This window comes from Thermobia domestica, chromosome 10, assembly GCF_964235325.1.
Source record: "Thermobia domestica chromosome 10, izTheDome1.hap1.1, whole genome shotgun sequence".
Taxonomy (NCBI): Eukaryota; Metazoa; Arthropoda; class Insecta; order Zygentoma; family Lepismatidae; genus Thermobia; species Thermobia domestica.
The window spans coordinates 205,927,772-205,952,014 of NC_137463.1; the positions used below are offsets into that span (position 1 = coordinate 205,927,772).

The window sequence follows — 24,243 nt, forward strand, 5'->3', positions numbered from 1 at the left end:
TAGACATCTCTTGCATTCCTACTTTACAACCTTCTGCCGATCATGCCATTGATCTGGAAATAAAGCCTTCCCTTGTTGCCTCATTCTTATGGATTTAGAAAAGGCTTTCGATAAAGTTTGGCATTACGGCTTAATTAAAAAATTACAATCATTTAAGTTTCCACTTTGCTATTTGAGGATAGTATATTTTTTCCTTACAAATCGCATTGCTTATGTTACAGTGGGTAATACTCTATCTTGGCCTATCTTTCCGCTTACTGGAGTTCCTCAGGGTTCGGCTCTCAGCCCTTTAATATATATCCTTTATGCTTCTGACATCCCTGCAGTTCCACGTAATGTTTTTTACTTTTCAATTTCCGAGGACACAGCTTTTCTCGCTCTTGGTAAAACTATCCACGAACTTAATACTCTTTTACAACGAACTCTAGATAATTACATCAGGTGGTGCAAGAGATGGCATTTAACTATTAATACAGAAAAGACGCAAGCAATCGTGTTTTTACCTCCGAACAGGCGTTCCAGAGTTTACAGAAATCTAAATCTCTTGCAAGTAAATGTTGATGGGTACCGAGTACGCCCTACCCCTACTGCTACCTACTTAGGCAGGCGTGGTCTTTGACTCAAAGCTCACTTGGAATGCTCACCCGAATAAGTTAACAGCTAAGACTAAAATTCGTTTAAATCTATTGCGTCGTCTCACAGGCACAACTTGGGGTCTGAAAGCTGAAGTGTTACTTCATACCTATAAGGCGTTTCTCCGTCTCATCCTCACTTTTGGACACACCGCCTGGAACATTGCTTCTGCGTCATATTACGAAAAACTCTGCATAATGGAGCGACATGCAATTCGGCTGGCGTATCGTATTAAGCTTCCTTACCCTACATGGCTTACATAGGAGTATATAGACTTCTCAAAACTCGCAAAACACCTCGCAGAACTACGACTAAGGTATATAACTTCACGTATACAAACAGGTCATCCGTTATTCTTGGACATTCTGCAGACTGATGCTCTTACTGACGCTACATTTCGGTATAAACACTTACCTTTAAACATCTTAGTATCTCTGTTTGTTCAAAATGCACATCTGACTGCTGATGAACGGGAAAAATATGATATTTACCTCATTAATGATCATCTTCCTCATATTTTTCCATATTAGCACAGTAATCCTCATTATTAACAAGGGCTTCCCCCTGTCCTCATCAGTCCCGAGTCGCCCCGGGACAAAAGATTTAACACTGCATCTGTCTTGCTAATACAACTATGTTTGTGTCGTCTCTGCACTTCATCTCATACCTCATCATCATCGCTCTAAATTCTATTACTTTAGTGATACATTTTGTTTTCCATCATCTTAATATCTTAGCACCTCGTATACATATGTATTTTGCACATATTTATTCTACTTTTGATTTATTGTTATTATTGTTATTATTATTATTATTTATCAGTATACCTAGTTTTATATGCCCACTTTTCCTCATGTTTATTTAATTGCACTTTGACCATTTCACAGTGTTTAACAATCAATGTATATCTACTGACACCTATGCCAAAGAGAGGGCGTAACCCTCTAATGGCTGGGAGTAAGAGTACCATCTTTACCAAAGCAGTACAAAATTGATGAATAAAGATTTATCCAGTTCACTTATTACCTTATTCCCATACCCCTAAAAAAAAGCGTTTTTTATACCTTTTATAGCATTTTAATAGATAATAATAATAATAAATGTATATTATTATTATTATTATTATTATTATTATTATTATTATTATTATTATTATTAGTAGTAGTAGTAGTAGTAGTAGTAGTAGTAGTAGTAGTATTTTAGTGTTGATTTATATTGTTTTTGCATATTTTCTTTATCTTTTACCCACTTCAGTTTTTAAGATTGCGACTTATTTTTGGACCTACAAAATATATGTTGTCTAATGTGAAATTTGTACAGGATATCAGTATTTGGGGAAGATGATAGCATTTCAATATATCTTATATATATATGTAAAACCCTCCAACATATCTGGGGGGAATAAGAGGTGGTGCCATAAAAGTGATCGAAAACGGCCAATATGAGTGTCGAATATGCAGTTTTTGTGGTTACTGAAATGAGCAGTGATACTTCGGATGCCGTTTGAATCCATGTTCAACCCTCATTATTACGCCTGAGGGGCTGTTGATATGTAAAAATAATTGAAAATGACTGATATTAGTGCCGAGTTCATAGTTATGTGAATGCTATACTGCTAACATATTATACTGCTATAAAGAATACCAAAATTTGGATGTTTGTTATACTGTAGCGAGTTTACAACACTGAATAAAATGTCTGATATTGTATGCTTTTATTTAATCTGTACGTTTATAATATACAATAACCTGAAGGAGTGCCATCCAAAAAAATATATCTTTATGCTGGGTTCACAACATTGTTAATCTAATGGTATCACAGATTAGATCAAACAATGTCATCCTCCGGATATTCGCGTTGTACAAAATACCAGCGTTTTTTGTCTATTAATTTAAAGGTGTAGAAGATACTTGGCGTCTATTTGTTACAAGAAAGTACCAAGATAAAGGGGCCACACTGTATATATTTGTTTCAAGTCCAGGTTCGATTCTCGGTGGGCATATCTAGTCGAAAAGTGTAGGTTTTTTTTCGCCAGCAATCCTGAGTGAGGTTTTCCTGGGCTTTCTTCAGTTACACTAGGCAAATGCCGGGATGATACCTAATAGGTGTACAGGTCCAGGCCGCTTCCTTCCTTCACCAATCCTTTCTTCCTCCCCTTTCCTCGGATAGTGTGATTGCTAAGAAATGTCATCTCTCATATGTGACAAGCTAACATGGTTATAGATGCGGGAAACCCAGAAGTCTTAACCTAATCCTATACTTGTTTCATACTAGTAGTATGTAAAATTTTCGTTCGAAGTTCGTAACTGGGATTTTGAGTGGGCCAGGTCATCAGCCAATGCTGACCCACTTATTCCTGATAGGAACTGACTGATTGTAGCTTAAAGATTCCTTTCATCACCGCGGCTAGATAAAATAAAGCTCCAAACTACTATTTAGCTTTGTGCCATCACTGTTGATATATTTCAGGACCATTTTCATAGAAAGAAAGTAAACTACTCTAGCGACTCGGTCACGAAGAGGCACAATAAGGTGTGTATCAGTAGTAATGTCTCAATCTACAGATAGTCATAACGATGAGTCACTTTAGCTGAACAATGCTATGAAAATGAAATGAAATCTTTGAGTTTACGTCCCACGGTTATGCCGGTTAGGCTAAAGGAGACGGTGATGATGAGAGATGAATGAAGTGGTGGAATGAAGAAAGTGGGAGGAAACGGGAGAACCCCGAGAAAACCCACGAGCACGATGTTTGTCCACCACAAAGTTCACTTGGCGGGGGCTGGGATCGAACTCGGGACCCCAAGTACCATAGATGAACGCTCTACCACTGAGCCACCGCGTCCCCAACAGCGCTATGCGTCTCTCAATAGTTGTATGCTATGAGCGGTACTGTGTGGTGAAAGAAGATAAAAGTTGCTGAGCAAACAAGTTCAGAACAATGTGTCTACATTATGTTGGGCAAGCATAGTAAAATGGAGGTTTTACATCATGCTCTAGACGAAGTTGTCAGTTGGAGAACAATATAGAACATGTCTCGAAAGGAACATTCCACGAAAGGAACATCCCCCCCCCCGCCTTTGGCACGAAAGGAACATTGGATCAGCGGAAGCTTCAGAAATTAAAGAAAGCAGCAGAAAATCGGATTGGAGTTACTACTTGTAAGGTTTGATCCAAATTCGAGGTGTGAAAAGATACTGTGTGCTGTACTTCATGAAACGGCCTGAAAAGACATCGATGTAATGTGAAACCCCGATATACCGCCAAGAAACTAAAAGAAATTTACTGTAGTTTGTTCACTTACGGTACTTAAAATAAAAAGCTTGGAATCACGTTGATGTCACCGATAGATCACTGCTTGTTCCTGTGACACTAATACACGTGACAATCTCTCGCCTCTTACTTCCTAAAAAATAATTGCTGAAGCATCTTTGCAAGTAAACTTCATGTTTAAGTGGTGTGAAATCTCCTTTGCAACATTTAATTTATGACTTTCCGTAAGCGGACAGCCTCAAATCCGTAGACATCCCACGGGCGAGAGAGAAATCGTAAATGGATGTAATTTGCATAGAGTAATGGGAGAATGCACAAAGAAACTTCCACGTTGAGGAAAATGAAGGAACTTGCGTTAAAGAACTTCCCATACTTTCAGTATTATGTAAATTACTTCCGAGCACATCTAACGTTTAAGAAGGAACTCGTCTTACAAAACTAGCGAATTGTAACATCTTCGTGTCTACTGCGAATTTACGTTATGTGAATGAGGTTTATTTAATAGAGATAAGTTTTACTTTACTAACTAGGTTTTATATATATATATACACTGTGATTTATCAACTACTCTGTTCTATTGTCGACGATTTGAAGTTAAATTGGACTAAAATTAGATTGCTTTATAAGAAATCGTTCTCCTTTTAATTGTAGTCTATATCCCGATATAAATCTTACTCCATAACAGAATCACTATCATGCACAGAAACAGACCTTTTCGTCTTCTTCTTTTATTTTGTAAATAAGAATACTTCATATAGTCTGGACACAGAATGGATATTTCGACATTGATGTACATGCTTCAATTTCTTGATAGAATTATCGTCCAGATGACACTAGAATGAAATTTACCATCAATGTAGAAGTTGCCACTACTATATTCAGCAAGCAGCTAAATGATTTACACACTATCAGCTAAATGTGGCAAAACTCTTCGTAATGAATGGCTAAATTTGTAGTTAGCAGAATGTAACATTAAAGAAGGCAGACTATATCATAAGTTTACATAAAGCATACCGCAATATTCTTCCTAGAATTTGTCAAATCAAACACTTTTACATTTAATTTATACTGTAAAAGAAAATTAAAGTGCACAGTGGAGATGCTAAAAATTGTTTTTTTTCTTTCGTTTCCAATTTTTGTGATACTTTAGGCTATATATATTCGTGCTTAATTGATTGTCCTAGTCAAAAGCACATTCGAAGCATTCATTCTCAAATTAACTGCGTGTTCTAGTTACTTATAGGAAGACGAATAATTTGGATGCGTCGTTAAACTGTAACATGTAAATAAGAATATTGTTGTTTGTAAGATACCGGTAATTGTTGATATTGTATGAGAGTTAGTTGGTTGATTTTAAGTTTAGTGTTCCTTTCAGCGTCGAGGCTATATGAGGTGTTGACCTACGGCTTAATTAGGACCACATGACTGCCTACTTGGAAACGAACCCGGGTCTACAGCACCGAAACTGAGCACGATAACCATATAGGCACGACGGAGCACAGTGAGATACTTAAAGACACATTGTGGTGTTACTATGTATATAAGTACGCAAGTTTGCATTTCCCTCACTTTTTATTCGCTACTCACAAACTTCAGTATAATGAATGAATATATCAAAATTAAAAATAATAATACTTAAGCCTTTAGATTTGTCGCAAAGAAAGTTATTACGTTGTATTCGACGGATAGATTAGTATTTCCCATCCTGAGCATTATATCAACCCGTTAATCTCAACAACACTGCAGATAGTCCATCAAACAAGGGTGATATCAATAATTACTCCCATAGAAATAAGTGGAGAACCGATTACTGATTGTCCATACATTAGGATCAATTGGGAATATCACCTTCAGTAACGAACTCAATTCCTGACTTAAGACTCTCAACATCCTGGCCAAAATTGATGGAGTCCATTAAGTTATACTTGAAGTTTTGTGTCTCTAGATATACACTTGGACAGACAGAGTAAACTTATAAAGCTATTTTTGGTAAACCTAAGTCCTTTAAATAATGGGAAAGTAGATTAGAAGGAAAGAAAGATGAAGTAAACTCTTTCAATTTTATGTTTTATGTCTATGTCTTGTAGACTAAAGTTGGTTAGATAATTAATGAACGTGAATGATTGCGAAAGAATTAGTGGAATGAGTATGTGGGAGGAAACGGGAGAACCCACAGAAAACTCACGTATATGATGTTAACCACAGTGACAGGCACAGGGAGTGGGCTATGGACGAGAAAATTCCTTCATACATCTACGAACTTCCCCTGGGCTTCGGTTGTGCTCAACGTGGGTTACCAGTAGTGATGTGAGATGGAAAATTTTCCGCTATCTTTTTCCAGAAAATTTTCCGTTCTAAAGAAATATCAGTAATCACGTAACAATTCCTCAGCAATCGTAAAATTTTTTTGAATTCATGCATAGAAATGTTAAAAATTGAAAGATCGTTTAAAGAATCTGAAAATTTTCATGGCTCTGACAATTTTCAGTACTATGTAGGAACAAGTGAAACAATTTTTCATGAATCGAAATATTTTCTATCTTCTATGGAAAAATTTAAGAACTTTTTATGAGTCGGAAAATTTTCATCATTTTGAAGCAAAAAGTAAAACAACTTTTTCTGAATCGGAAAGTTTTATTGCTCTGTAGAAACAAGTGAAATGTATTTTCATAGATCGGAAAATGTTCATCCCGTTGTAGAAACAAGTGAAAAAAACTTTTCATAATCCGGACAATTTTGGATATTATGTATAGCGATCTTAGGTGGAAAATTTTGCATTATATTTAACTGCACATAAAGCTACTAAATTGAATTTCTGTAGAGGAAAATTAATCAGCAACAAATTATAATTTTCCAATTAGCTTTCGGGAACCGAAAAATTTTCTAATATTTTAAATTGGGAAGTAAAATTTTACACAGTGTTTCTCTCTCTCTCTCCTTCCTCTGCCAGTTCCTTCGTTGCTAAGCGGTTAGCATACGCGCCTTTGGCATGTAAGACCTGGCTTCGATTCCCAACGGGAGCTCATGCAGTTCGAATTCCACGTTAATTAGTTGGTCCCGTCTTATATAGTCTCGCTGCTGAAAGGGACGTTAAACTCAAAATCAACTCAATTCAACTGCTCTCTCTCTCTCTTTATGTGCGTGTTTGTGTGTGTATGTGTGTTTGTGTGTGTGTGTGTGTGTGTGTGTATCTGAGTGCGTGTGTGTGTGTGTATGCAAAGTGCAGCGAACATACATGGGGTTCATAGAGTACAAATATCCCATTCTATTATTTAAAATATCAATTTATTAAAAGTCATGAATATTTTCCGATTCATAAGAACATATTCCACTTATTCCTACATCGTTGTTTAGCCGTAAAATTTATTGGTAATAAATATTGTGTTAAAAAGTCTCATGAAGTGAAAATCTAACGATTCTTCATTTCAAAAATGTTTCATAAACTTCAATGCGTTCTTCCCTCAGAATCAACCTTTGATCTTACAATATTAGATTTCGTCAGTTTAATACGCATAAGACGGTTTTTTCACTTTTATGTAATTTTTCATTACGTAGGCAGTCCTACATGTGAAGAAATAGTGGAATTTTCTGTTTCTGAAACTGATAAATCCACAAAGGTTTCTTTTCAATTTCTTGTTATATTTTAAATATTGGAATGGGATATTTGTTTTCTACGAACTCGGTGTATGTGACCTGCACTTTACACACACAGAGAGATAGATAGATATATAGAGAGAGAGACAGAGAGAGAGAGAAAGAAAGAGAGAGAGAAACACTGAATATTTTTACTTCCCAACTTGAAATATTAGAAAATTTTCTGGTTTCCGAAAATTAATTGGAAAAATGATAATTTGTTGCTGTCTAACTTTCCTCTACAGAAATTCAATTTTGTAGCTGAATGTGCAGTTAAATATAGTGGACAATTTTCCACCTTACATCACTATACATAATATCCAAAATTGTTCGGATTATGAAAAGTTTTTTCACTTGTATCTAGAGCGTGATGAAAATTTTCCGATTCATAAAAATTCCTTTTACTTGTTTCTACAGAGCAATAAAACTTTCCAATTCACAAAAAGTTGTTTTACTTTTTGCTTCAAAATGATGAAAATTTTCCGACTCATAAAAAGTTCTTCAATTTTTCCATACAAGACAGAAAATACTTCGATTCATGAAAAATTGTTTAACTTATTCCTACATAGTACTGAAAATTGTCTGAGCCATGAAAATTTTCAGATTCTTTAAATGATCTTTCGCTTTTTAACATTTCTATACATGAATTCAATCAATTTTATGAATACCGAGGAACTGTTACTTGATCACTGATATTAGTTAAGAATGGAAAATTTTCCGGAAAAATATGGAAGAAAATTTTCCACCTCACATCACGGCTAAACAACGATGTAGGAATAAGTGGAGTATGTTTTTATGAATCGGAAAATTATCCGGAAAATTTTCATCACTGGTTACCAGTTCCTTCTTCTTACCGCAGTGTTACTTTCAGCTCCAGTCAGCTGCAGTAACTTTTCCCGGGCGCAATTTTCTAAACTCGACACTGATTGCCCATTATAAATGAGCATGACTGGAATCGAATCAAGAATCTCTCACACCAGTGATAAATCCTTTACCACTGAGCTACCATGACCTCAGAAAGAAAGAGACTGTCAAGATTCAAACTCATGGTTGCCTGCGGCTAACGAATTTTAAACTTGTTATTGACCTAATTCAGCAAATTCAACACATTTTCAGCTCGTTTTAAGATAAAATACATTAATATGGAAATAACGATTTTTTTTTTGCTTAATTTTGCATGACTACAGTGACAACATTTTGCATAGCTTGCAAAGAAAAACTATTTCACTCTTTCCCCCTCAGCGATTCACAAGCAGATTCAACTGGAGTGAGGCATCTGTCGGTAACACACACGGTGATTCTTTATAATACATTCACAGCTCACTTATATGTAAAAACAGCTGCTTTTTATTTTTCTGCATCTATTGTTCTTGGTTTGGTGTAACGCACGTCAAACGTCGGATAAAATGGAAACAGCATGGCTCAGCGCTCTGCTTGAAAACAAACAAGCAACAACTTTCATGTGACACACTGTATGCCTCAATTGAACCTAGAAATAACATGTCAACGTACAATCACAAACCTTCTTTTCTTTTTTTATTTCTTTTTCTTTAAAGAGGCATGTTTCTTTAGAACAGGGGTGGCCAATCGTTTTAATATTGAGGGCTAATTGGCATTTCACAAATCGCTGGCAATCTACTCATCTGTTCAGTACCGCTTTAGATTGAAGCATAAAATAAAAACAATGATCGATGCAGGCAGTAAGACACAAATCACGACAGGCTCTCTCTTACGGCTTACGGTTGACAAGTAGATTGCGGTCGACATGTTGGCCACTCTTGGTCTAGAATAAGATAAAATATTTTTAAACACGAAATTTAGGGATAAATCTCATCCAAAGAAAAGATAAGAATACATTAACAAATTTACTAATCCCAGACACCTGAAAAAGTAAATAAAACGTACTTATTTACATTTAATGTAGTTTAAAATATTACGATACAGAATCTACACTAATCATCTATACACAAAACAGGGTGTTTCTAAAGATTCTAAAGATCGTTTATAAAAGTTGGGAGTGAATATACTATATGTGGAATAAAAAAAAAGAAGCTAGGTAACACCCGTGTTATGTAACGTATTTCTTTAATTCTATATTTTCAATATTACTTCGTTTTAACTGTGCATACTCGTTCAAGAGCAAAATTGAACACTGGGCTTTTCAGACCATCTTCAAAAACTTTTCTTCGAAGTTCATTCTATCCACTGCTCCAGTTGTTCTCAACCTTTTTTTGACTAACGACACACTATATTGAACGTCTAGAAGATAGCGACACATTTATTTGAATTTTTATTATAAATAATAATATCTATTATAATAGTGAACCCAATTAGTTTTTATAATGACTATATAGTACTGAGCATCATTGCTTCCACCGGGGATGCTGACTGGTACAGTCTGTCTCGATTTTAAATAATTATTATTAAATTCTTCATGATTTTTATATTCTAAAATTTGGCGACACAACTTAGGGGACTGCGTGACACATAAGTATGTTGTGACACATCAGTTGGGAACCACTACACTGGTTTACATTGCTTTTTGTCATTGAATGTAGCCAGTCTTGAAATTGCATATCGTTCAAGGGTTTCTTCAGCTCTGGGAGCGAAATCAAGCGAGTAAAGTGGACATTCCCAGTGCAATCTTCTAAAACCCTCTCTTATCTGGCGTGGAACACGTGGATTTCTTTATGTTGCAGCAATCAGTTCTCTGGGCCTTCAGGTTTCTGTTGGGTAGCCACTTATCTCAGTGGATCGAAGAAAATGTTATAATAATGTTTTGTGGTTTTGGACTGGTAGTTAGTCCAATCAAGATTATCCCACCACAATTCCAGAATCCTCTAATCATTACCTTAACCATCAGAAGAAACACAACTGATCTTTAATCGGAAGGACTTCTGATCTGTAGCACTTTTATTTTCCGAATTAAAGCATGAAAGCGAAGTTTTGACAGTTGTTCTTACTCACTGTCAAACTAAGAAACTGTAGTGAACCGAGTACGTGAAATGAAAAATTCTATGAATAAAAAACTAGGATCATTATCTGTTCTTCGCACAGGAAAAAAGAAAGATTTAATAAATACAAAAGAGGAAATTTTGATTATTATATAAATTACCCATCTTTTCCTCTGTAGAAGCGGAATTTTCTGAAATGTTGCAACAAGCATTCGCTTCTTTTGAATGTAAAGTTTATATCCAAATTTCAAACTTCTAATGCAAACAAAATTCACACATTGGACATTTTCTAATCAGAGTAGAAAATATGAATATTAAAGAAATTGTTTCTTTTGTCCTTTAGGAGCGGAATTTTCGAAAGACCAGAAATACTATTCTATTATTTTTTAATTAAGAGTTTATTTACCGAATTTCATACCTTCAAATTAAACGAATTTTCGTACTTGCAACTTAAGTGAATTCTCATATTCTCTGCTTTATGAATATAAAAACAGAAACTAGAATATTATAAAAATTAACCTTTCTTTCTTTCTTGAAAATACGAATTTTGAAAACCGCTGAAATACGTTATGCCGATTTCATCTCCATAACTTCAAGAATTCTTGAGATACTCTATTCATTGCATAATAATAATAATAATAATAATAATAATAATAATAATAATAATAATAATAATAATAATAATAATAATAATAATAATAATAATAATAATAATAACAATAATAATAATAATAGCGGTGTCTGTGAACAAAAACCTTCAGATCGTAATTGAAAGTGACTACGTTTGTAACTCTTAATCTCTTGAACCGTCCGACCGATCTCGATCAAATTTTTGACGTAGATGCAGTTCTGGCCTGGGAGTGTTTTTGGCTATTCACTTTGACGGTAGAACTTAGGGGCGGAGGAGGGAGAATTATAAAAAAATAAATAAAACTTAATAACTCTTGAACCACCTGACCGATCTCGATCAAATTTTCAACACAGATGACGTTCGAGCCCGGAGTTTTTTTAAAAAATATTTTTATTGTGACGGTAGAACCTAGGGAGGGTGAGGGGAAGGGGATATTAATATATAAAAATAAATAGAACTTAACTCTTGAACCACCCAACCGATCTCCATCAAACTGTCAACATACATGACATTCTGGCCTGGGATAATTTTTATCATGCCGTGCCCCGCAACATGGAGAAGGGAGAGGGATATACAAAAGTCACCGAAAATGACCAATATGAAAGAGCGCTTGTCCTGCGGGTTTGCCAGTAATAATTAATCTACGTCAAAAACCCTTTATTTTTCGTTGTTATCTCCACAAAAGGAGTTATCTGTTCAAATTTCACGTTTGTAGCTATTGTAGTACGGACTCGATGGCTTGAGTGAGTTTCTTTTTAACACAATAGAATAGATGAAAGAGCAATATTTTAGCAAATGTCCTCCAGCAGGCACATATACAGGAATTTGTATCTGGGAGGTTCAAATTCAATACGAGGATAAATTATATTAAGATTTGTAAAATCACCCCTAAAATTAGACGAAATTAGCAGGAAAGTCAGGATTTGGGGTGAGGAGGAGCTCCAGGCCCCACCAGCTGCATACGCCCCTGTCCTCCAGAAAAAAACCTTAAAATGTATATTTTTAGAAATAGAAAAATTACATCTTTAATATGTCCATGAAGTTTCCATCACTACAGCTCCATCAACGTATATGCCGGTTGTAAAAAAGTCATACCTAGGTATAATAAAATACGTTTTTGGACCATCTTAAATAAAAGCTCGTAATCCATACCAGCTATGTAGCCATTATTGCTTCCCTTTACGCTATGTGCATTGTCTAGTAACTTCCTGATGGAATTTTACTTACCATTCATATTCACATTAATTATAAAGGAAATGCAAATTACTCCTTATTTGCTACCAGTGTTTTTATGATTATACTTACCTTCGTCTAGGAATTCATACTCGCCAAAGAACCCTTCGTGCTGAACAGCATGGTTGCTGCGGAAGACAATTTCAACCCCTGGTTGCAGTACAAGAAGCGGTGGAGGCAACTCCTGACCACAGAATCTTCCTCGAAATCGTTGCATGTTGTGGATATCAACCGTCAAGACCTCCAAGTAGTCAGATAAACACCTGCCAAATACAAGAAATCGGAAATTATTAAAGATATGGATGAAAAATTTTAAACACAACGGATCCAAAATATCTGCAAAATATTGTCATTTGTACGTATCCTGTTGTTATTTATTATCACTGTTATACAATACATGTCTCTGTTAATTTACATTTTTTTTTTAAATTGTTATACAATTGAAGTATGCTATAGATAAGTATGAGAAGTCTTATAGGACGGCTATCTACGTCTGTCGACAGGTATCAGAGCAAGAACGGTCAGAGATAATAAGAAGCAGTCTTCTGTTATCGGTTCATTGTTGAAAAAATGTATTCCATTTCCTCCATTAACCCTCTATTCAAACGTAAGGTTTTAGAAATCAACCACTTCCCGTTTCAACATCGACATAGAACAAAGCTGTAAAGATAAATAGAAGCAGTTCCTGAAATCGATACAATGCCCCAAGAATATTAAGTTCCGAAATAGTATAAATCTAAATACGTATGAAAGTGACTATGTTTGTGACTTAATAACTCTTGAACCACCCGACCAATCTCGATCAAATTTTCAACATAGATGAGGTTAAGGCCTGGGATGGTTTTTGTTATTTCAATTTGACGGTACAACTTAGTGAAGGTGGAGGGGGAAACATATCAACATGATCCAAAATGACCGATATTAGTATCGAATTAGTTTTGGGGGTCGCTGAGGAGAACAGTGACACTTCCGATGCCATTTAAATCCAAATTCAACCCTGCAACTTGGTGGAGATATATAAATATGATCGAAAATGACTGATATTAGCATCGAATCAATAGTTTTCGGGATCGCTGAGAAGAACAGTGACACTTCCGATGCCGTTTAAATCCACATACAGTCCCGCAATTTGGGGCAGAGGAGAGACTCTCTTGCCTCTCATACGGCCAACCTTATATGACAATGTCTTGAATTGGAAATCTGGAATATTTATGTTTTGGTTGAAGAATGCAAGACAAAAGAAAGTCTTTCAGAGAGCCTTCGGTAATAGCAAAAGTAACTGAGTATTATTATTATTATTATTATTATTATTATTATTATTATTATTATTATTATTATTATTATTATTATTATTATTATTATTATTATTATTATTAGGTATTCTGCCTTTCGGCAGGTCCTGGGACTAATGAGATTTTTTTTTTTCAATTTTAGATTTGGGCCTGGAAATGTTTCTTCCACCGTTGCCGATCTTCAGCTTCCTCTTTTAACTCCCAATATTTTCTCCTATCTTTCAAATCATCGATCAGCTGTGTTCTTCTTCTTCCTATTCCTCGCTTCCCTTCCATCTTTCTTTCTATGGCGGTGTGAAGAAGACAATATCTTCTCAAGATGTGTCCAATCCAATTGGCCTTTCTACGAAGAATGGTGGCTAGAAGTGTCCTCTTCTCTCCTATCTGTTTTAAAACATCTTCGTTTGTTGCTCTCTCTCTCTCCATTTTATCTTCTCCATCTTCCTCCAACACCACATTTCCAAGCTCTCCAAATATTTCTTCTCTAACTTCCGTAATGTCCAAGTCTCTGAACCATACAGTCCAATGCTCCATATACAGCACTTGACCAACTTCTTCTTAAGTTTAATATTGAGCCTGTTAGTTAAGAGTGGTCTTTTCTTGTTGAATGCTTCTTTAGCTATGACAATACTTTACCTGATCTCTTTGGTGCAGTAAGCGTCTCTCGTCAAAATACTTCCCAGATACTTGAAATTATCGACCTCTTCAAGTTCTCTTTCTTCTACTCTGATCCGTAAGAGCGTGTTTCCACGGGATATTCTCATGATTTTCGACTTTTCGATGTCAATTTCCATTCCATACAGTTTTCCAGTGTCAACTATTTTGTCAATCATCTCCTGTAGTCCTCCTTCGGTTTTAGCTATCATAATCTATCATTTGCATACCAGATCTTGTTAATGATCTGTCCTCCGATCTTGAAAAGTTTCCAGTTCCCATTAATGCTTCCTTCATTAAACATTTACTGTAAATGTTGAATAATTGGGGCGACAAACTACACCCTTGTCTGACTCCTCGTCCAATCTTCACACTATTTGTTTCTCCTTCATTCAAGCGCATCTTCACTCGTTGTCCTATATACAGGTTTTGAATGAGTCGTCGATCTCTCCAGTTGACTCCGATTTCTTTAAGTATTTTCAGAAGTTTCGTCCAATTGACTCGTTCGAAAGCTTTTCGCCAGTCGATGAAACACAAACACAACTATTTCTTTACATCAAGAATTCTTTCTGATATAATTCTAATCAATCCAATAGCATCTCTGGTGCTTTTTCCTTTCCGGAATCCAAATTGACCTTCCTCTAACCTCTCATCTATCTTGTTTTCCAGCCGCCTGTTAGTATGCGTGCAATGATCTTTCCAGTGTGGGAAATCAGGCTAATGGTTCTGTGATCGCTCCACTTCTTTGCATGATTTTTCTTGTGCAATGCAATCATTGTAACATCAAGAAAATTCTTTGGTCATTCTCCACTCAGGTAGATCTTGTTAATAAGTGATGTCAGTACTTTCATTGCATTGTCTCCTACTTCCTTCAGCAAATCTACTGGTATGTCGTCGTCTCCAGTGGCCTTTCTCCTTCGCATATCTTTGATTGCTTGTACTACTTCACTTTTCAATATACTGGGTCCTTTTTCATCATCATCTACCTCTTCCTCTGCTTCGATCACAATATCTTTGGGGCAGTTCTTCTGATCATACAGATCTTTTATGTATTCCTCCCATATTCTAAGGATTCTTTGATGGTCAGAGGTTACATTACCTTGTTGATCTTCGAAGCCGAACGTTCGTATACTTTTGTTAGCTCTCCCTCCTAATTCTTGTGCTTTCTGGTACATCAGTCATATCTGTCGCGCCGTTGAAGTTCCGTTATTTCTTCACATATCTGCTCCATGTACACTTCTTTCGCTTTGTCCGTTTCTCTTCTCAATTCATTATTCAGCCTTCTGTATTCATTGATGTCCGTGTTTTTTGCCCTTCTGCGTTCCTCCATCTTCTGAAGCATTGCTTCAGTTATCCATGGTTTTCTCGGTGCTCTTTCCATCCTACCAATGTTATTGTGGAGTGTGTCTAGTAGAATCTGTTTAACTTTTCCCCAACTATTCTCTATATTGTCAACCATATCTCCCATTGCACAGAATTTTTCTTCAATCTCTTCTTTCACATCATCATCGATATTTCTTAGTCGCTTTAAGTTCCATTTTCGATTTCTCCTCCCAGTTTTCTTGATCGATTTTAACCAGGTTTGCACTTCCTCCACCAGTAGATTGTGATCCGAATCAATGTCAGCTCCTGGCAATGTCTTCACGTCTCGTACATTATTCCTGAAACGTTGCTTCACAACAATTGATTTGGTAGCGTTTTTATCTCCTGGACTTTTCCACGTGTACAGGTTGGTGTTTCTTTTCTTAAACCACGTGTTCATCACCACCAGATCATGTTTTCTACAGAAATCGATAAGCATTTGACCTCATTCATTTCTTCTACCTAGTCCAAATGGTTCCACTACCTTATTTGCAGCTCCTTCTCCTATTACGCTGTTGAAGTCTCCCATTACTATGGCGTTGACCTTACCTCTTCCTTCCTGATGCAATATGTCACTGATCTGATCATACATTACTTCTACTTCATTATCATCATGGTCGGTTGTTGGCATATACACTTGTATTATCACAATATCCACTGGTTTTGCATGTAGTTTTACAAACATCAAGCGGTCACTGCACTATTCACTTTGGTTACACTTCTTGCTACTTCGTTCTTCATTGCTATTGCGACACCATTCTCGGCCTTATCGCCACCCGAATAGTATATTCTGTAATTTACCGATACTATCTCATCTTTCCCTCGCCATCTCACTTCACTCAAGCCCCCTATGTCCACTTTACATTTGTCCATTACCACTTTTAAATTGTCAAGTTTTCTTTCGCGTCGTAGAGTTCGTACGTTCCAGGTTCTCATGCTGAAATGAAAGTTACTATTTTCTCCTCTGATGATTCTTTCCGGAGTAGTCCCTACCCGGAGATACAAACGATGGACTATTTTACCTCCGGAATTTTTTACCTAAGGAAGAACCATTATATTTATTTATTTTTCTCCTTCGTCCCTTCTGGGGAAAAGATAATGTGGTAGTATTCCCATTTCCTTTTCACATCTCCATGCCGTTGACCATCTAGTGGTTCATCCGCCTTTTAGGACAGTTTCCGCTTCTAAGGACAAGAAGGCGCCCTGACCCCCACCCGCTCATCCGCCCTCCAAGAAGGCCGTTGGCACTTGGTAGAAGCTGATCCCTTATTCCGGGAGTCGGTCGGTCCCCACCTACGTTATCCAGCAAAGACATTGCCCGCTTTCTCCCGCGAGGAGGTGTAGGTTGGGATTTTCCCTTCGTTGAGAATGAGACCCGAAGGCTTTTCTCAAACCTCTCCAGTACTTTTAGAAAACTAACTGACTAACGGAACATATTACTATTTTTTTCTTATTTTAACCCAGTGAAGCGAGTAATTGACGCTAGTTACTACTAATTCCGGTTTCAATATTCGTATTCCTAGAGCAAGAACAGTAAGGGATAGGAAGAATGATGATTAATATGGTTTCAGTACTCCAGAAATAAGTTTTATCTCGGCACCTATCCTCTATTCAAACCAGAAATGGTGGAAATCTACAGTTTCCGGTTTTAACACTGATCGTCATAGTGATAAAACGGTAACAGACAGCTCTACGGTTTCCAATTTTAACACTGATCGTTATAGTAAAAGAAAGAAAACAGTGACAGACAGCTCCACTGTTTCCAGTTGTAACACTGAACGTGATAGTGAAAAAAAACGGTAAGAGACAGCGAAAAGCAGGTCTTTTGATATGAATTCTGTACCGGAAGAATAGGTTACACCTCCTACTTTATTAATCTATTGCTAGGAGTTATATTAACCCTAGGAGGACCAACGAGAGCTACAAAGTGCCACGTCTTCGAAATTTGGGAGTTTAATCGTGAATATGTGAGATTCTGTACTCAATATTTTCATTTCGTGTAAACAAGTTTATAAAATGTTTGTTTCCACGGGACAAATCTTTCTTCTTTGCATTTCTTTGGAAATAATAAGCGTTGAAAAATAGTGTCTCAGAATGCGCTGATGCTTGGCCCTGTGAGGGTTAACACTTGCCATACAGAGCAAAAACGGTAATAGGAGGAGTAAAACTTTATTCTTCAAAATGAAATCAGGTTCCGAAGAACAGGTTTCATTTCAGCTCTCAGTCTTTTGAAACCGGAAGTAGTAAAAACTAGTAGAGTTTCCGATTTCAATTTTGGATTCTTATATAGAAATATCTATGAAATATAGTTTGAAACTATTTTAGGTATGTATTAAGAGTCTGAAGGATATTAATCCAATGTTCTCGGGATTGCTGCCAGAGTGAGTGTTGCTGTGCTGAGCTTTCGTTACCATACAGCGGCAACATCTTCAGAGCTATGTGTTGAAGTGTGTTGGTCGTACAGATTATATTATGGTCTTTAAGAATCGCTGTGTTCTTATTGGTTGTTTTTGTTGGCCAATGTCATGCTCTGATTTTGCTGGTGGAAACTGCTCTCTGATTGGCTGATGGTTCTTTTGGTACTGAGAAGCTGGATCCAGATGTCAGGTAGATGATAACCTTCGTCTCTGTTGATGGATGGCTTGTATGTACGGATGAATAGAGATTCATGTATTTTCCTGTCCCAGAACTGTTTGCTTTTCTTTAGTACTTCAATTTGGCCGTATGATTGTATTGTATGCAGTGTTCGGCTATTGCAGATATTTCCGGTTGTTTAAGTCTGGTGTGTCGCTGGTGTTCTTTCATTCTGTCTTCAATGTTCCTTCCTGTTTCACCTATGTAAGTGGCGTTACATTCACAGGTGATCCTATACAGTCTGAAGGATATGTTCCATCTCTGATCTTATGCCCGCTGTTGCAACCAGAAGTTATAGGCCTATATATTTTACATTCGAATGTTTCAATATGGAATTCGCATAGTTTGGTAGCCTTTCATGAAACTAAACTTATTTGTTAACATAATATATAAGCATCTCAATACTTTTATTTCTAGGTCATTTCTCATCATTGAGTCCATACGAGACAGAAGCTTACAGATTGATGTAAGATTTTTGAGATGATGTATTCCACTGGTGTTCCTAGTAAGACAGAGGTTTTGGCATACTATTATACTACGTTGTGTGAAGGACCAAATAACATTCCAAGAGTTAAATTTCTTTGACTACCTGGAGACCTAACACGAAAGATCTATAACAGTAAATTCTTCATATTTATTTTAAACGAACATAGGATTATCATTCATTTAAAGCTAGATTGACACTGAAAAGTGCGTGTTGATTAATAACACGGGAACTTTTTAAAAAAGAATGTTCTATACTACATTGTTATAAAAAAAATTGCATAAATTACTGAAATTAGTTCGATATCTACTATAATGGATAAATGGAGCATGAAGGAAGGAATATAGCGTTCATATTACAACATCGGTTCAGATACGAAGTTCAGTGTATTCATGACATGTTGGGAGGAGTCCAATGCTACACGACACTACGTCTGCGTAGTATTGAAACAATATCCTTCTTTACCCGACAACATGATAGTGATTGTTAAGTACTGCCAAAGTAATATATTCTCAGAAAAAAAAAGAATATATTACTCGATTCTTTTTATAAGAAAAGGAAAAGTACAGATGAACTGCAACATAAAATCTTTATGTTACATGAACATTCTCTGCAAAAGAAGCATAGTTTTATTAAGAAAATGTACAAATATATTTCCAGTTACGACGTTTCCCGTTATTCCAGACCCGGTGGATCCCCCGCGTGGGTGCGCGCCTGGCTTGAGTCCTTCGATTAGGTAATCATCAGTCAATGGAACTACTACTACTCATTCTGCATATTAACAGCCGCAAAGGCACAACGTGGATGCTATTTTATGAAACCCTCCATTTTTATGGTTGTTCCCGAGTCCTTCCGTGGCTGTTGGGCTGCTGCCTTTCGGTGGTACAGCATTTTTCGCAAATTGCGTGTTTCGAATACAGTCTGATTGAACAACTCAACTGGAATGTCAACAAACGTGTTTTATTTAGTTTAGATACAAAAGCAAACATGCTTATAATGTTTCATATTTATGTATTTGTTTCATTGTTTCATTTTTGTTGTATGCATATATGTATATATAATATTTGCAAATAACGTCTGAGTATGCTTAAAACATATTGATTTTATTGTCCATATATTTACATCAATTAATACTATACATATTAGATACTATGATGACATGTAATTTCAAAACATTTCCCGACATAATTTCCCTTTTAGTGTTATTACTATATATCTTTCACCTATTGCCCCTTTGAGAAACAATTTGGAAACTTCATTGCGCTAAATGTTTTGTTATTGTCAAATTCCCTGTTTATCATCAACAAAAATGATCTGAAAAGTCATGATATTTAATTATAGTATAGGGTGGTTGGTATTGTAGCTAACAATTTAGGACGTAATTACAAAGACGGTAAAAATTTATAATAAATTTATTGGACCATAAAATAAACCGCTGTACATTCACATTTTATTAAGTAATACAATATAGAGTTTATAACCTTCATTGTATTTTAGAAACTGTATTCACAAAGTATTCTTTCTCCTAATGGATGTAAAGTTTGAGACGCGAGGGCAAGAGAAGACTCCATTGGGCACAACAATTTGTTCTATGGGATCGCGCATATTCCACGATGGAACAGTATTTTCAACTCATTCATCTGATGGCAAAGAGATCGCCTTCACGATTCTCCAAAAAGTAAAGCTGCTGGTTTCTCATTTTAAAAAATAATAAAAAAAGAACTGAAATTCTCATTTTCATTTCCTTCACAGCCGTAGTTGTACCAAACTCTGTTTGATTCCTCAGTTACTGAAGCGCCGATTTCTGAATAACATTTGGTTTAGGGGCTAAGGTGCACTAATATACGTTTGTGTTTCGTTGTCGCATATATAAGCAAAGATATCGAGATCCTATGGTTACTGACAAACTTTAGGAAGACTCAGTTCCTTCACTGCCCCCTTATCTCGATCGGCGCCCATGCTCAGTGTTAGAAATTAGAAGTAACGAAGGATAAAACTAGATAGAGAAATCAGCACAGTACTGTGGCAAGATCAGTATGACAGTCGATAATATTGCCTGCCTAAGAATATAATTATCAAATCGAATGCACGTCGCGATGCTAATCCTGTTAAAGCATGAGGAACTACATATGGAATATTATTTAAAAATTAGCTTTATAAAGTTCATATATATAACGTAACACACACAATAATAATACCACGATTTAACAGGAAACTATTCAAAGGGTTATATTTCGCTTGTAATTTCGAAAATTGGGAGAATAACTGAAAAGATGCTATATATCTTATTATTGCTTGTTTAACTTCCAGCCGTGATGCTCTGTAATGTTGAAAAATTAGTCCCGCGCGTATTCAGTGCAACGTACTGCTATCCCCCGACGACAACATTTATTCTTATTACGTTGTTTACACAGAGCTACAATTTATTAGGCAACTAAGCTGCTTATACATCGATAAATACTAACGGAATTTCCTCCATACTACTTTGTAAATGTTCAACAAAGAGCACAATTCAAACAAATGTTGAAAGGTTTGTAACCAAGTTGCACAGTAGTGGTTCTTAGTTTTCCTGCTTGGTGTTGCTAGCATCGTTAGTGGTTATTTTAAAACGTTTGAATTTCAATGAAGCAAGAGAAAAGAAACGCAGGAGAGAGGAAAAAAGCGAAAAAAGATACGAACAAAAGAAGATATGGAGATAAAACTAGAAGCTATTGAAGGAGCCCACGCAGAAAAATAGCACAAGAAAAAAGGGGGTAATGAAAAAGGAAATTTAACAAATTTTCAAATTTAAGAGGATTTTTTTTTCGTGTAAAGCAAAGAAGGGAAGAAACGTAAGAGTCAACTAGAACGAGAAAAAGTTAGGGTTCCATAACAATGAGTCCTCTTGTTGAATAATGAAGCAGATGGGATCGTGAAATCTCGTGAGAAACGAAGCATCCCGGGATAAAGCTTGCAAAGAGAACAAAGAGATGTATTCTTTGATCTATCCAAGATAGAAGAAATCTGCCTTCCGACTGTCTTTTGTTTTGACAGATCAATAATCAAGAAAGCATTTGTTTATTTTTTTAAACCACAACATATTTGCAGTCTTCAAGATCTTTACCATTCACCTGGTACTACTTAAAATTAAAATAAAAAATAAAAACTACGAGAATGAATAAACAATGAATAATTACGAAAAATTAGAAAGTAAGCCAGCCAGTCTTTAGGAAATGTCATAATGCTAGAATTACAAGTAAGTCTAGAAATCTATAAGTATAGCTATAGAAGCACATCATAAGGAGGGGTCCTAAAATTTTTTCACTCCACAAAAGGTTCTGGAAACAACTATTAGTTAATTTAATAATTTTTGTAATGGACTTCTTTCGAAAAATAGCCATACTGTTAACTGTTTACTTACACTATGTTTCCATTCGTCACCGGACACCCATACCACTATCAGCATCTTGTAGAGCCGTTTACAGCAATGTTAGCAATTCTTCGAGGAATATTTTCCACGAATTTGCTATACATGTCCACAGAAATATTCGTTCATTCATCCTGCAAAGCGGCAAACAGCTCAGTGGTGTTTTTCGGGCGGCATAGCCTGGCCCTGAAAGGGCGCTCCAACTTGTTCCAAAGGTGTTCAGTGGGGTTGAGATCTGAACTTTGGGTTGGCCAATCAAGTGTTCGCACACCCATGTACATGGAATCAATCTATTAAATAATAATTTGAGGCTAAATATTAAGCTTTTAAGGGCTAAATGATTGTAGGGAGTTAATCAATTAACACTTTAATCGAAACATGAGTTTCTGAGACCAAGTGGTAAATTTTAAAGCACAATGGTGGGACCACTGGTAGGGATGCGCACGAGACGAGTCGAGAAAGGATTTTCCTGACAAAATTCGAGTCGAGACATCACTTTTACAGCACATTTTCGAGACGAAACAGCCTCAAATCTTGTCTCGTGCGTATCTCTAACAACTGGTTGCTTGTAAAAGCTTATTTGTCTCTTTCATGAGCTAAATAAACTTAAACTTTTACGAGAAACTAGCAGTCCCATCAATGTGTTTTATAATTTACCACTGGCTCTCAGAGACTCATGTTTCCGTTAAAGTGTTAACGTGATTTTATACAGGATAGTGTCCTTATATTATTTTTGTCGAAGACAATTTCATTTATAAAATAGGGTAAGAACCCCGAAAATAAGACCCTAAAACTTGGGATGCTACATACTGATTAATTAAAGCATAAACAAATACAGTTGTTACTTTAATATATTCTGTGGAGTGTCTAATTTACTATACAAACTATTGGAATACATACGAACATAATAATAAAACATTATATTGAAAAATGTGACCAAAATTGCTACACTGTTATTTTTATGACGGGTATCTAATAAGAAATCCCAGCTTAAAAGAGTTCACCATTCAACACTGTGTATAATGCAAATCCTGTTATAACAAAAACATATAAAAGTTACATTTTCAATCTACCGTATTTTCTTCAGTTTTAGAACATACGCTCCGTAAAAATTTTTACACTTTTTGTACGCATTAAACTACAAGGACGTTTGGTAACATCTTTTAATTTGCAGATGTATACCAAATCAGTAGGAAATGTGTTCAAAATGACCGCACAATGCCAAAATGAAATTACTGGCTCTATGCACAATACTAAGTCACTCCTCGTTGGTAAAAATTTACTAGCACGATCTTGTCATATCATTTGCATCAAAAGAAAGGAAACAACTTTCACCATTGGATTCTAATTACGAATATGTATGTGCATTTAGTTAAGATTTATGAAAAACTAGAAACAATTTTTGAAAATGTATGAGTCCTACAAAATATGAACATTCTTCCAACAACTGAAGTTATGTTTCCTTTTTTTGTACAAAAACAAAGCCCCACATTGTATTTTGTTACATAAAACAGAAGGTAAAGATAAACAACGTTTTAATGTACAATGTAACTGTCACAATAGGGAACCAACAATGAACATCAATGCCAAATATTAAACAGAGACGACTTTGTGAATACAGAAACGTTGATACAAATGAGCTCCTAACATAAGACCCAATATTACTACACGGGTTACATTATGAGACCGGTCTCATATACTAAAACCGTTAAGGGTCTCATAATAAGACATTCGACTTATAAGCAAATGATTAATGCCATCTCAAATGTAATTGAAAAAAACACCGGTAACTCATTACATGTTACATTATGCATATACACTGGTATAAAAGCAAGTAAAGATACAGGGTGCGGCACGTAAAACCGGCCCATCGTAATATTCTGGTATATTGTGTTTTTGGGAACACTTAAATAATCTACCTTCCTACCAAGAGATGGCGTGTCGAGGTCGGGTCGACTTACGTGACCTGCAGCAGTCACGTGCAGCCCCAGCCAGTGAAACTTGTCGAAACCAGTTGAGAAAAAGGCCTCGTTGTGTTAAGCCGGGTGAGTGTC

At 36.0% G+C, this 24,243-nt stretch overlaps 1 protein-coding gene across 1 annotated transcript in view; it reads right to left on the reverse strand.

The window, feature by feature from the left end:
* Positions 1 to 24,243, reverse strand: part of LOC145662944 (uncharacterized) — a gene marked incomplete in the record, with an annotated part of 1,119,390 nt that overhangs the window by 180,746 nt on the left and 914,401 nt on the right. Inside the window, 1 exon segment of the mRNA XM_081728979.1 lies at positions 12,430 to 12,620. Coding sequence (XP_081585105.1) covers positions 12,430 to 12,620 — 191 coding nt within the window.